At 42.3% G+C, this 15,136-nt stretch overlaps 1 protein-coding gene across 7 annotated transcripts in view; it reads right to left on the bottom strand.

The window, feature by feature from the left end:
- LOC126297463 (neuropathy target esterase sws) overlaps nt 1-15,136 on the bottom strand; it is a 216,467-nt gene that overhangs the window by 63,066 nt on the left and 138,265 nt on the right. For all 7 annotated transcript variants that reach the window (XR_007552528.1, XM_049988336.1, XM_049988335.1 and 4 more), the window contains exons 19-20: nt 14,124-14,279; nt 6,322-6,441 (exon numbers count right to left, since the gene is read on the bottom strand). Coding sequence is in view for 6 of the 7 variants with exons in the window: in XM_049988336.1 (XP_049844293.1) it covers nt 6,322-6,441; nt 14,124-14,279 (276 nt within the window). In the remaining variant the exon portion in view is untranslated. The remainder of the gene's footprint in view (nt 1-6,321; nt 6,442-14,123; nt 14,280-15,136) is intronic.

Here is a 15,136-nt window from a genome sequence, read left to right on the forward strand (position 1 = left end):
AAACCCCATTCCAAGTTGGCCTGTTCTTTCTTCTGGTCCACTATATACCAAAGAGTGCTCAGGTTTATCTATCCTGCAAAAATATTACTACAAATTAATATGTGGGATAGAGGTTTTCTAAGGATGCAACAGTTCGTCGTCATCATCATCATGTGTGATATGGTTCTCCACACTAGTCTATCATGTGAAAGCCTCTACATCTCTGTATAACTGCTGCAACCTACATCCATTTGAATCTGCTTATTGTAGTCAATCCTTGGTTTCCCTCTACTGTTTTTACCCTACACTTCTTTCCATCGCAAAATAATAATTACTTCATGCCTCCGGTTGTGTGCTATCAACCAATCCCTTACTTCAGTCAAGGTGTGCTATAAAAATCTTTTCTCTCCAATTTCATTCAGTATGCTTTCATTATTTGTTTGATCCACCCGTATCATCATCATCATCATCATTTTTCTGCAGTGACAGATTTCAAAAGATTCGCTTCTCTTTTTCCTGAACTGTTTATCATAAATGATTCACTTTCATACCAGGCTATACTCCAGACACTTTCCAAAAAGACTTTCTAATACTTAAATTTATCTTCCATGATAACAAAATTATATTTTTCAGAAATTCTTTTGCATAGCAATAGAAATGCATGAAAATTAGAATAGAGGGAGGGAGATGGGGAGGGGGTGGGATGAGGAGCGTGAGGAGATTGAAATGAAACCATAAAGAGTTTCTGTTCTGTCTGGATGCTGGTGGATCAACTGGTGCTGCAAGGTAGCTGCTGCACCTGAGTGAGTGTTGGCTGGTCGATTTCCAGGCCGACTGCACTGCTCTGGATGAAGACGTGGTGCTAGCAACTGTAGTATCACAGGCATTTGGTGTCTTGTGGTTGACTGCATTTCGGTGGCATCTTCTGCACTTAAATAGGTTGGTTTGCACCAGTCAACAGACACTAACGTGTCTACCTTTCTAATGTGGAGAGTGGGTGTCCTTCCATTTCTTATCTTAACCATGTAAGGATAATGACAGGGAGGCTAAAGTGATCTGAGAAGTTTGCAACATTGGAAGAAAATGTGTTTCCTAGTTTCTAGGCCTTTAAAAACAAAATCAGCTTGTTTTCTATGAAGTGTTGTTCCACTCAATCGCATAGGCTCCATTTGTCTTTGGAGTACCACGAGGAAGTTTTGAGTAGTGTGTGGGGGCTGAGATGTGGTTTGAAAAACTCTCCTGGTGAATGTAGAAGTTCACCATAGACCAATGCTGATGGAGAGGCCTGCAAGTCTTCTTTTAAGGCACTCATTGCAGTATATCAGCTCCTAAGGGCCTAGCAGTGGCATGCAATGCAAATTAAAGGCCGTCTTGGCATTCAGCATGTCCTTCAGTGCCTTGTCGTCACTTTGTGCTGCTACCAGCTTGGTGAAATCCACAGGTGTGGAAATGGTTTCCACTATAGACAAAGGATTGGTGGTGACTTTTTTCAAACCAGAAACAACATCTTAGTAGTCCTGTCTCTTACCACAAAATGTTGTAATAGGTACACTGGCTGGTGTTGCTGGCAGATTTGCCTGCCAGGCGTGGGATGCCTTTGTTCATGTTTCCGTACAGAAACACAGTGATCTGAACCTACATGCTCTGTTGCCAGAATGACTCATGCTGGTCTGGTGAGGGTGAGGAGTGCACACTGCATCATCCATGAGATGCTAAGCACAGGGGCTGTGAACAGTCTTGTCAACTTGTCGAGATGTGAGGTGATGTAATCTGTCCTGTCCCTGCCAGACATCGAAGTAAAACCTGCTGAGTGCTGGCCTCAGATACTGTATCCAGTGTCTATGCCAGCTTGCTCGAGTTTGACTCTTGTGTTACCAAGAGTAGGGTGCGCTGCATATTGGCAACTGAAATCCATCTGAACTGTAGGAGTGGGTGCAGGAATTTCTGGTCCAGCCAGGAATAACAATATTAATGTGCTTATAGTAAACTGCAGGAGCGTCTATAGAAAGCTCCCAGAACTGCTCTCATTAATAAACGGTCACAACGCCCATATAGTACTAGGAACAGAAAGTTGGCTGAAACCAGACGTAAACAGTAATGAAATCCTAAACTCGGATTGGAATGTATACCGCAGAGATAGGCTGGACAGTGAAGGGGGAGGCGTGTTTATAGCGATAAGAAGTGCAATAGTATCGAAGGAAATTGACGGAGATTCGAATTGTGAAATGATTTGGGTGAAGGTCACGGTTAAAGCAGGCTCAGACATGGTAATTGGATGTCTCTATAGGCCCCCGGGCTCAGCAGCTGTTGTGGCTCAGCACCTGAAGAATAATTTGGAAAATATTTCGAGTAGATTTCCCCACCATGTTATAGTTCTGGGTGGAGATTTTAATTTGCCGGATATAGACTGGGAGACTCAAACGTTCATAACAGGTGGCAGGGACAAAGAATCCAGTGAAATATTTTTAAGTGCTTTATCTGAAAACTACCTTGAGCAGTTAAACAGAAAACCGACTCGTGGCGATAACATATTAGACCTTCTGGTGACAAACAGACCCGAACTATTTGAATCAGTTAATGCAGAACAGGGAATCAGCGATCATAAAGCGGTTACTGCATCGATGATTTCAGCCGTAAATAGAAATATTTAAAAAGGTAGGAAGATTTTTCTGTTTAGCAAAAGTGACAAAAAGCAGATTTCAGAGTACTTGGTGGCTCAACACAAAAGTTTTGTCTCAAGTACAGACAGTGTTGAGGATCAGTGGACAAAGTTCAAAACCATGGTACAATATGCGTTAGATGAGTATGTGCCAAGCAGGATCGTAAGAGATGGGAAAGAGCCACCGTGGTACAACAACCGAGTTAGAAAACTGCTGCGGAAGCAAAGGGAACTTCACAGCAAACATAAACATAGCCAAAGCCTTGCAGACAAACAAAAATTACGCGAAGCGAAATGCAGTGTGAGGAGGGCTATGCGAGAGGCTTTCAATGAATTCGAAAGTAAAGTTCTATGTACTGACTTGGCAGAAAATCCTAAGAAATTTTGGTCCTATGTCAAAGCGGTAGGTGGATCAAAACAAAATGTCCAGACACTCTGTGACCAAAATGGTACTGAAACAGAGGATGACAGACTAAAGGCCGAATTACTAAATGTCTTCTTCCAAAGCTGTTTCACAGAGGAAGACTGCACTGTAGTTCCTTCTCTAGATTGTCGCACAGTTGACAAAATGGTAGATATCGAAATAGACGACAGAGGGATAGAGAAACAATTAAAATCGCTCAAAAGAGGAAAGGCCGCTGGTCCTGATGGAATACCAGTTCGATTTTACACAGAGTACGCGAAGGAACTTGCCCCCCTTCTTGCAGCGGTGTACCGTAGGTCTCTAGAAGAGCGAAGCGTTCCAAAGGATTGGAAAAGGGCACAGGTCATCCCCGTTTTCAAGAAGGGACGTCGAACAGATGTGCAGAACTATAGACCTATATCTCTAACGTCGATCAGTTGTAGAATTTTGGAACACGTATTATGTTCGAGTATAATGTCTTTTCTGGAGACTAGAAATCTACTCTGTAGGAATCAGCATGGGTTTCGAAAAAGACGGTCGTGTGAAACCCAGCTCTCGCTATTCGTCCACGAGACTCAGAGGGCCTTAGACACGGGTTCACAGGTAGATGCCCTGTTTCTTGACTTCCGCAAGGCGTTTGACACAGTTCCCCACAGTCGTTTAATGAACAAAGTAAGAGCATACGGACTATCAGATCAATTGTGTGATTGGATTGAGGAGTTCCTAGATAACAGAACGCAGCATGTCATTCTCAATGGAGAGAAGTCTTCCGAAGTAAGAGTGATTTCAGGTGTGCCGCAGGGGAGTGTCATAGGACCGTTGCTATTCACAATATACATAAATGACCTGGTGGATGACATCGGAAGTTCACTGAGGCTTTTTGCAGATGATGCTGTGGTGTATCGAGAGGTTGCAACAATGGAAAATTGTACTGAAATGCAGGAGGATCTGCAGCGAATTGACGCATGGTGCACGGAATGGCAATTGAATCTCAATGTAGACAAGTGTAATGTGATGCGAATACATAGAAAGATAGGTCCCTTATCATTTAGCTACAAAATAGCAGGTCAGCAACTGGAAGCAGTTAATTCCATAAATTATCTGGGAGTACTCATTAGGAGTGATTTAAAATGGAATGATCATATAAAGTTGATCGTCGGTAAAGCAGATGCCAGACTGAGATTCATTGGAAGAATCTTAAGGAAATGCAATCTGACAACAAAGGAAGTAGGTAACAGTACGCTTGTTCGCCCAATGCTTGAATACTGCTCAGCAGTGTGGGATCCGCACCAGGTAGGGTTGATAGAAGAGATAGAGAAGATCCAACGGAGAGCAGCGTGCTTCGTTACAGGATCATTTCGTAATCGCGAAAGCGTTACGGAGATGATAGATAAACTCCAGTGGAAGACTCTGCAGGAGAGACGCTCAGTAGCTCGGTACGGGCTTTTGTTAAAGTTCCGAGAACATACCTTCACCGAAGAGTCAAGCAGTATATTGCTCCCTCCTACGTATATCTCACGAAGAGACCATGAGGATACAATCAGAGAGATTAGAGCCCACACAGAAGCATACCGACAATCCTTCTTTCCACGTACAATACGAGACTGGAATAGAAGGGAGAACCGATAGAGGTACTCAGGGTACCCTCCGCCACACACCGTCAGGTGGCTTGCGGAGTATGGATGTAGATGTAGATGTAGAGGGTGTGGAGGCATCACAAGAACTATGACAGCTTTCAGTCACCAATTTTATCCCTCTCCAACAATTAAGCAAAGCATTACGTATTAGCAGGGAAGACCACTGAGTGAGCTTGACTTTTAGTAACTCACTTTGCAGACGCAGACGGGTTTGTGATGACATTACTAACCTCGCTGGAAGAGTGCCTGTCCAGTAGAGTCACCATGTGCACATATTTGGTGGAGTCTTGCGTTATCCTAATGGTGAGTAAATGGATTTCTACATTTATGAACTGCAGTGGTGGACAGTCCATCCAGTGGGCTGGTACTTTACGTGCCAAGTGGTTCACCTGCACTGTTGGGTTAGTATCAGAGGATGGTGGAGGATAATAATAATATTTGGACTTGTGGCTGTGGGCAGGTACAAGAAGGGTTACACTCGGCACATAGGTCAAGCTGGTGTTGGCCACTGACAGGCTGTCGGCAGGCTATGCCAGGTTGCCCAGAGACATGCTTTCCTGGCCATGTGACTGCAGCAACTCCTGTGATTGTACTGCAGGTAGCACTTTTGCTTCCAGTCATGTTCATAGTTGCTCCTGGTACTGCTCTTGCAGTGAGGTCACCTCTTCCATGTGCTGTCACTGCTGACTGCACAGTAGCTGCTGCTGGTGTTGTAGCTGTCGCTGATGTCATTACTATTGCTGGTGTCATAATTGTTGCTGCAGTAGTAGTAGTAGTTGTTGTTGTAACTATCCAGTGAAAATTTTGTTAGGGTCACCCCTTCATAGATAGTTAACACATGGCACCCTTCACTTACAGATAATACTTTTTACTGGTCTGTAGAAAAACAAGACAAATGACTACTATCATATATAATATTGTCACCCCACTGGGTAACAGGTGCCTAACAACTGCACACATTATTATGCAATACTGCAGTGCCTGTGTTACTTAGAATTCTGATGCAACGTTCCTTTGGACATGTATACATGTCTGAAGGAACACAGGGTAGATGACATACGGAAGTTTAGGTCTGGCCACGAGTAATGCTCAGATAGCCAGGTGGTGACCGCTCACAATAAGCAGCACATCCAGGTTCGAGCCCCGGTCTGGCACAAATTCCATTGTCATCATTCCATTCTACAGCTGATGGTTATCCATATTCACAACTGTGGATACACTTAATTACAAGCGATCTACTGACAACTGCTGCGCATGATCTTTCCAGCATTGGTCATTTGTGATGCTGCAAACAATAGGTGTGGAGTAACACGAAAGCTGAGTTTGATACAAGTACATTTATTGGGTTTGTAGAAGTTCACAGCAATTTATTATCTAAATTTTGACAGGTGCATGTGCATAATTATTCATACTTTGCATAATTAGTTTGTACTTCATATAAAATTAAAATGACAGTTCGTTTCTCCTCTGTATTTATGGCAGATGGGAAACTGCATAACCAGCCGGAGGAAAAGCTATTCAGTGTATGTGACACATCATTATAAATATTTGATGGGGCAGTAAACATTCTACCTTTCTTGGGTCTAACATATGCAGTTTCCTGTCTGTGACAGTCTCCTAATTAAGCAAATGCACAACCATACCTTAGACCAGTCTCGAGCTTTCTGCGTCATTGTAGTGACATCCCTCTCCATGCACCACAGAGCACCCATGAAGGCACCTATGCTAACACCTCCAACCATATCAATTGGAATGCCAGCCTCCTACATAGAAAAAAAAACACACACACATTGGAACTCAGAATTGCTTATGATCACCAAACTAAAACACCAATGATTGTACAACTGACAATATCTTAGCAGTGAAGTCCTTCCTTACCATCTAGATGAGTGACCTGTGATTGTTACCTCAGGAGTCGAGGAACATTTTGATGATCCCTGATAAACATCTACATCCATTCCACTAGTAACTGATCAGTTGCCTTTAGCATCTGATGACACCAAGTTATCAGATGTTTTACAACAAGCTACATATGGAAAATCTCTCATTTTTGACTGCTATAAGTGTGGTTTTGGACAGGGACACACTGTTTTCGGCTTTGTCTTGTTTACATGGATGAGTCTCCATATTAGTATTATTTTGCTTTATTTGCTGAGAGGAAACAATGTACTTTTACCAATAGTGGGATGGAAGAGGAAAAGGGGGGGGGCGGGAGAAAGACAGAGAGTGGGAGAGAGATAGAGTTGGGGAGGGAGGGAGGGAGGGAGGGAGGGAGGGAGGGAGAGGGAGGGGGAGAGAGAGAGAGAGAGAGAGAGAGAGAGAGAGAGAGAGAGAGAGAGAGAGAGAGAGGGGTAGGGGCAGGGAAAACAGCCTAAGAAATGGTACCAAGAGGGGAAAAAATGAGCAGAGGAAAATATTGTGGTGGGGGTGGTGGGGGGGAGAGAAAAGAGAGTAGGAAGAGGACTGAAAATGGTAAAAAAAAAGGGGGGAGGGGGCAGAATGGGAAATGTCAGAAGGATCATAGTAAGAAAACAGAAATGCAGAACAGGGCAGGTAGTATTGAAGGAACAAATGAAGACTTAGGTTTTGTGTCTCAATAACGAGGTTGCCAGAAGCAGTGCAAGCAAGATTAAATGTTATCACAGGAAAGCTGAGTCTCTATCACCAGACAGGGGTTTGAGACACAGCCCACCTGAAAGTGAGTCCACTGTTTTAGCCAATGAGCAGCCTTGCTTCATAATATGAGAAGAGAGCAGCAGGAGTAATAAACATGGATGAGAGAGGGATGCGAGGAAAGAGGAAAGTGAATATGGTTGGAAACACCGCACAGCAGTGGTGATGTACATTGTTCCCAGTGAGGAATTTAATCTCTTCCCTACAACTTTGTGTGTGTGTGTGTGTGTGTGTGTGTGTGTGTGTGTGTGTGTGTCAACCAGTTATCAGTTTACAGCAGGATTCCACTGACGAAAGATAAATGAACTCCTTACTTTAGCTAAAACACATTGTCAGAAAAAGGAGGGAGAACCGATACTTATACAGCCATCACTAAAAGATAAAGTTATTTCAGTGTTGTGGACTGTTTGAAAAGCCCACACAGATATTTATATGGGAAAACTCAACACCCCACTGCCCCCTCCCCACTCTAGCATCACCATTCTGAGGATGGGAGGAGAAACTTTGACAAGCAAACACAAATGCCAACAACTAAGACCATAGATTACTCTAGTCACAACTTTCTTATGGGAACAACGGAGGCATTCTCTGGAATGACAACTTGAGTGAAACATACTGAAATCAAGATTTAGAGATTTCAATCAAATATAAATATTATATTGTCAGAATATATGACATGACAGTGTAACTTTTAAGGCTTACTCACTGCTCTGAAGTGATAATTTAGTACCAAACTTAAGAGGCTCTTCCACAAATCACTGTATAGCATGAGGGCGGGGAGGGGGGGGGGGGCAAATTTTCCATATTTTACTATTAAACAGTTGTTAATAGTAGCAGTCCCAGATCTTATTCCAACAAAAGCTATAAACACAACACATACATTCTTCTTTAAAAACTTATTAGTAACAATATCTGTCACACTGTGAAATAAATGCATTTTTTCAATTACATGAACAAATAAGGAATGACTTTATCTTGAATGATATTCAATAGTCTTTGCATGGTTACGTATTCATTTTCTTCAGCATTGGCAATGTACATCCTTTTATTTCTATTATTATTATTATTATTATTATTATTATTATTATTATTATTAGATAAGGAAAGAATGTTCCTGCAATGAGACTGAAAATGAGTTTCTGTTGTAACACAACATAATGTATTTTTGGGTTTCACTCTGTGTTTTTTCTTTGGGTCTCTTGTCATAGGATTGTGATACTGCTCCTGGCCAGTCCTCAATAATGTCCATTGCTACCACTTCAAAAGAATGCTGGATTCTTTCTGGAGCTCTGAAGCACTTTCAGACTGTCACACATTCTAAATGTTTTCAATCAATATATCTTAGAATTTTTCATATATGCCAAAGTAGTGCTCACACTTACCGAGTGACCCCTAACTGAAACACGTATGGTTATGTTTTTCCATTCTTTACCCTCCGAATGAATCTGATGATGTATAATGGTCTTAATATGGTTTGGACCCTGGAGCTTAGTAATTACAAAATCATATAAAAGGAACAAACATAATTTGATTTTTTTTTCTGCACCTTCTATAAGACAATGAAATTTACTTGACTGGTTATTGTGAAAGTGAAAATTAAGTACATAGATCTGTGCAGTAATGTTTGGTTGAGGCAGAAGCAAGTTCTGTGCGTAATGAAACTTGAGCATGTTTCTGTGCCTATGGAGTATTGCTTCAGTTGTGCATCTGAATTACTGATTTCCTGTTCAGGAGGTTACAAAACATAGTAATCACTGTAAAATTGAGTAAAATTTAAGTGATATCTGGCATTCCTCAAGGAAGTGTAGTATGTCCTCTGCTGTTCCTAATCCATACAAATGATTGAGAAGACAATCTGAACAGCCCTCTTAGAAAGTTTGCAGATGATGATGTCATTTACCATCTAGTAAAGTCATCAGATATCAAAACCAACTGCAAAATGACTTAGGCATGATATCTCTATGGTGCAAAATGTGGCAATTGTCTCTGAGTAAGGAAAAGTGTGAGGTTATCCACATTAGTGGAAAAAGAAATTAGTTAAATTTTGGTTACACAATAAATCACATAAATTTAAAGGTTGACAATTCAGCTAAAGATCTAGGATTTACAATAATGAAAACTTAAATCAGAACAATTACATAAATAATGTTGTGGGAAAGGCAAACCAAGGATTGCATTTTACTGGCAGAAAACTTAGAATATGCAACAGATCTATTAAAGAGACTGCTACATTACACTTGTCTGTCCTCTACAAGAATAGTGCTATGCTGTATGGGACCCCTTAGGATAAGATTGACGAAGGACACTAAAGAAGTCGAAAGAAGGGCAGCTTGTTTTGTATTAGCATGAAATAGGAGAGTGAGTGTCATGGATATGATAAGCGACTTGAGATGGCAATCATCAAAACAAAAGGCATTTTTCATTGAGGTGAGATCTTTTCATGAAATTTCAATCACCAATTTTCTCTCTGAGCATGAAAATATTTTATTGTCACCAACCTACATAATAGGGAGAAATGATCAAGATAATAAAATAAGATAAATCTGAGCTCATACAAAAAGATTTAAGTGTTCATTTTCCCCTCGTACTGTTAGAGAGAAATAGTCTGAAGGTGGTTCACAGAACACTCTGCCTGGCACTTAAGTGTGAACTGCAGAGTAGTCATCTAGATGTAGATATGTAGATGAAGTTTGGCTGCCTGCATACTCTCTCTCTCTCTCTCTCTCTCTCTCTCTCTCTCTCTCTCTCTCTCTCTCTCTCTCAATTATTATTGAGTTGAGTCTCTATGGACTGCGTGGTAACAACCAACTTCATTCTAGTGTCCAGGTCTTGTTCTTGTTCCATCTTTGACTTCCTGCCAGTATCTTCTGAGCCCACCAAGAAGTGCCTGTTTATGCTCTTCGGATAATGGTCCTCTCCGTCTTTTGGATGTTGATGCCATTTTAAAATCTTGATAGTTGTTCACCAATCTTCTAAATTTGTTCCTGTCAGGAATTTCTCTCTCTAAAGATACCAATCTGCCTAAGATCTTTTTCACATTCTTCAAACCACCTTGGCCTTGTTTTTTTAGATTGGATGAAACTCCATATCCTTTTTGTTAGTCAATCACCGTCCATCCTCATGAGATGACTGTAAAATAACAATCGTCTCTTCTTAATGGATGCTGTGATGAGTTTTGGATGCATATAAGTGTTTTACAACTGTATTATAATATCGGAACTTGATGTCGATGGAGTCATGTGCCTTCTTAAAATCAACAAACATGACCATGCAGTTGTTTCCTACAGTTTTTTGGTACCTGATGATGATCTCCAGGTTAAAGATCTGTTCTGCGCAAGAACGGCCCTTTTGGAAACTAGCTTGATATTCCACAATCAGTTGGTGAAGATGACCTCCTATTCTGTTCTGTATTGCTTTGGAGAGAATCTTATATGGAATGGATACTAATGAGATGCCCCTCTAGTTACTGACATTCTTTTTATCACCTTCTTTTGTGTACAGGATGGATTAAAGCTGACTGCCATTCAGTTGGTATCATCCTTTAGTTTAGTATTGTGTAACTTTCATTATTTTGTATTCTTCACATACTTCTTTATGAGGATCATTTGCATTGACCCTCAGTATAACTTCACATTCCTGGCAGAAATAACAGGTATCAGTTCTCAGTTTTTGAAATGTTGGCTGACTGACTGACTTAATTAATTAATTTATTTATTTATTGGCGGGTGGAGGTGTTTAAGAGATCAAACAACAAGGTCATCAGTCCCATGACCCAAGAGTGTAGATATCCACCAAGAACATTTTCTGAGCTTTTCAGGAGATTCATAACAGTATAAGCAAGGGGGCTAACACCGTAATGGACATATTTTGCACTTTCAATATTAAGCAAATGGGGAAGTCAGCAGTTGGGTGTTCCTGTGGCTCTGCATGCAACAGGAAATGTTCCACCTGCAGCTGTTGCACCTCTGGTCCATTATAGTCAAGAGCGCCCACTATTGAACAGAGTGCAACACGCAGAATAGAAAACTGAAAGCAGCATAAAAGAGGCAAACCAAACCTAAAAGTGACTAAGCAGAATAAAAGAGAGAGGAAAGAGAATCCTGGCTCTAGGAGGTAGGATCAAGGAATCCCAAGACCTAGCACACAGCAGGAGATACCCCATTCCCCATCACCCTGCCCCTTCTCCACAGATAGGTTAAAACCTTATAAATGAGAAGGAAAACCACTTTCATGGAGAAAACTGAGAACCTCGTAAACCATCTGGGAGTCGTCTGCCAATTTTAAAGGCAGTATATCCAGAAGCCCATACTCAGCATGGAGGGGGGCATTCCACAAAGAAATGAGCTATTGTCTGTAAGGCACCACAACAACAATGTGAGAGTCTCTCAATAAACAAAATAAAAATATGTGATAACCTGGTATGATTGACATGGAGACATCACAGAACCATGGATTTCTTCCACGAGAAGCAGAAGGAAGAGCCCTACGCTACAGTAGTGTCCTTGATTGTGCAAAGGATACTAGATGGGCAAGCAGCCCACCAGATGTTCTATTTCCGAGTGAGCAGAGATATTATGTGAATCCACAAATCCACATCTGGGATCAGCAAAGCAAACAAGGAGCAAGTAATGCCTCAAAACCCCCAGTCATGGGGGGTAAATAAAATTTAGTGATGCTAAGTTGTGTCGTATGCCTCATGCAGGTCAAAAATGACTGGGATAAGGTGTTGGCATTTAGAAAAAGCCTGTCGGACTGTTGCATCCAACCTAAGCAGATGGTCAATTGTGTATTGTCCATCCCAGAAACCAAACTGGTGGGGGGGGGGGGGGGTAGTTGGCTCTGTGAAGTGCCCAACGTGGCAGTCGATCTGTCTGGTGGTGACAAGGAAACAACAGGATCACCAGAGAGTGGTCACTGTCACAAAGGTCATTCTGTTGTGAGCAATATAGCAAAGCCACTAGATTAGGGAAGAAACTTTGACAGCTGAAAAGGTGTCATGGGTGGAAATGAGGGGGCGGGGTAGGGGGGAAGGGGGAAAAGGGGAGGGGAAGAGGGGGAAGAGGGGGAAGAGGGGGAAGAGGGGGAGGAGGGGGAGGAGGGGGAGGAGGGGGAGGACGGGGAGGAGGGGGAGGAGGGGGAGGAGGGGGAGGAGGGGGAGGAGGGGGAGGAGGGGGAGGAGGGGGAGGAGGGGGAGGAGGGGGAGGAGGGGGAGGAGGGGGAGGAGGGGGAGGAGGGGGAGGAGGGGGAGGAGGGGGAGGAGGGGGAGGAGGGGGAGGAGGGGGAGGAGGGGAGGAGGGGGAGGAGGGGGAGGAGGGGGAGGAGATTAGCATTTATTGTTCCATCAACTCAGTTTAGGGAAGGTTGGAGGAGGAAAGGGGTCATGCCCTTTTAAAGGAACCATCCTGGCATTTGTCTTACATGATTTAGGATATCACAGGTTGGCAATGAAGTGGGTAGGGGAACCTTCATTAAGACTGCATATATCATGGTCTGTGAGAAGCTAGTCAATTAAAAGGCCCCTACCAGATAAGGCTGTACTCCCTCACAGGGAGTGGTGTGCACTGAAGTCCCCAAGGAGGAGAAAAGAGAGGGAAAGTTGTTGGATTAATGTGCTCAATTCAATGTAAATAAGTGGCCTGCTTGGAGGTAGGTAAACATTACAGATAGTAATCATTGAGGCTGTTTACACCTGCACTGCTACTGCCTCCAATGAGGTGGGAAGGGGAATCCATTCAGTTACAACATCTGTACGGAAAAAAGTAGAGACCATTCCAGATGTCCTCTTGGGACAAGCATAGTTCCAACACAATGCACAATAACCGCGGAATGTTGGAGAATGGTCATGAGAGAAGTTTGTTTCTTGGAGAGCAATGCAAACCCCAGAAAAGGGGAAATAAGATATATAGTTCTGGCAGGTGACAGTAGCACCCATTACAATTCCACTGAATGATCATATGCCTGGTGGCCAGGTTACATGTGAATGGGCCAGTAGTTCCGAGCATGCCACAGGATCACTGCCTATCGCCTGTGGGGATGGAACTACATCCACAAACATCGACACAGAATCTGACTGCATGTTGCAGGGTGCAGGTGGATATCTGGTGCCTCCGGGACCACCAGAGGATCCTTGTACCAATTCTGCTTCTTCTTATTTTTCTTTTTCATGACCTTTGGTGGGCAAGGGTCATTCAGGAGGCTATCTGAATTGAGGGCAGGGACCGATGAAGAGCAGTTCCTTCAGCCATTATTTGGCACTGGGCCTCTCATTCAGATGTTACCGGGGAGAGGGACCCCAAGATGAAGCCCTCTCACTGGCAGATGCCAAAGAGGGAGAACACTTCTCTGGCCAAGTGCAGGAAGTGGTTCCCACAAAGGTACAGTGGGAACCAAGGGAATACACCTGGCCATCTGATAGTTGTATTTTTTGCTTGCTATTTATTCTCTTCATAGGTCTGGGCTGAGGAGCTCAGCCCACCACAGGTTTACACTGTGCAGTTTTGTTTGCAGTTTGTGACTTGTGGATGCTAGTAATCTTTCATATTTATACCTGACTGCATTCCTGCAAGCTTTCCAACTATTTATCAGTGATAGAAAGAATGTCAGAGATTAAAGTGGAAGTTTGGAAAAAGCTTTTGTGCTAATGCAAATTTCAAAACATAACACTATGGAAATTTGTCATATCTCAGAAATAGTCTTTTTCCCCCAGCTGATTTGAATAGCAATCTTAACTACCTACATTTAAGTAGAATAAAGGAAATAAAATTGTTCATACCTCAATTGCTTTGACCATGCCTACATGTGCAGCTCCACGTGCACCACCACCTCCCAAAACAAGGCCTATTGAAGTACCGGTAAGCCACCGAGCCAAACGGGAGAAGTCTGACTGTGCATCTGGAACGGTCTGCAAGACTCTTTTATACAGTTCCTCCTGAAAAATAAAAAAAGTTGATATATATGTAAAGTTACAATACTGTTGAAAAATATTAATAAACTGTAAATGACTAAACATGATGAAGTTAAAAAAAACGAAATCACCTGAGATGACACAAAAATAGAAAAAAATCAAAGCTCTGAGTTTTCAAAACAGGCCTTTTTTATTATGATCATCAGATCATCCTTACTATTTATTTTAGGCACCTTAACAGCATGCCATTATGACAAAGAGGCTATGCAATCAGTTCTCTTACTATTCTTAAGTCTCTCCATGAGGAATTGTTCCAGCAAAACAGTGCTGTAGCTTGAACATCTTTGATATCATGTCTAACTCCACACAGCCTTCATATAAAGACAGGGCACTAAGCTGCCAACACCATCACAGAGCTCGCGAGGACTGTGCTGTGTCACTGGAAAAAATATACGGGTGAAGAGTGTCAGAGATACATGACACTGTTTTCAACAGTCACCACCTCTCCATAAGCAGTGGTAGAACAGTTTTACCAATTGTTCAGTTCCTCAACTACAGAAATCTGCTCCTCGGTCATGGAACCATCTGAGAGGCTATGTTAGAATGTTCTCATTGTTTTAAAATCTACAATTGCTACGAATCAGCTCCTCAACTGGTTGAACATTGTCATCTGCAATCAATGTCAATGGAATTCTTTCCCGATCAGATTCATCCATGTTGTGATACCTTGGTCAAATTGTTTCCACCATTTCACTACTGCTGGACTCAACATTGTATTTGGTCCAAATATCACCAGAATTTCAGAATAAATCTGGTGCAATTTAGACTTTCCCCCCTTTGAATCATACTGTATGGTATACTTCAACTGTGGAGTATGTTTT

The sequence above is a fragment of the Schistocerca gregaria genome, chromosome X (assembly GCF_023897955.1).
Source record: "Schistocerca gregaria isolate iqSchGreg1 chromosome X, iqSchGreg1.2, whole genome shotgun sequence".
Classification (NCBI taxonomy): Eukaryota; Metazoa; Arthropoda; class Insecta; order Orthoptera; family Acrididae; genus Schistocerca; species Schistocerca gregaria.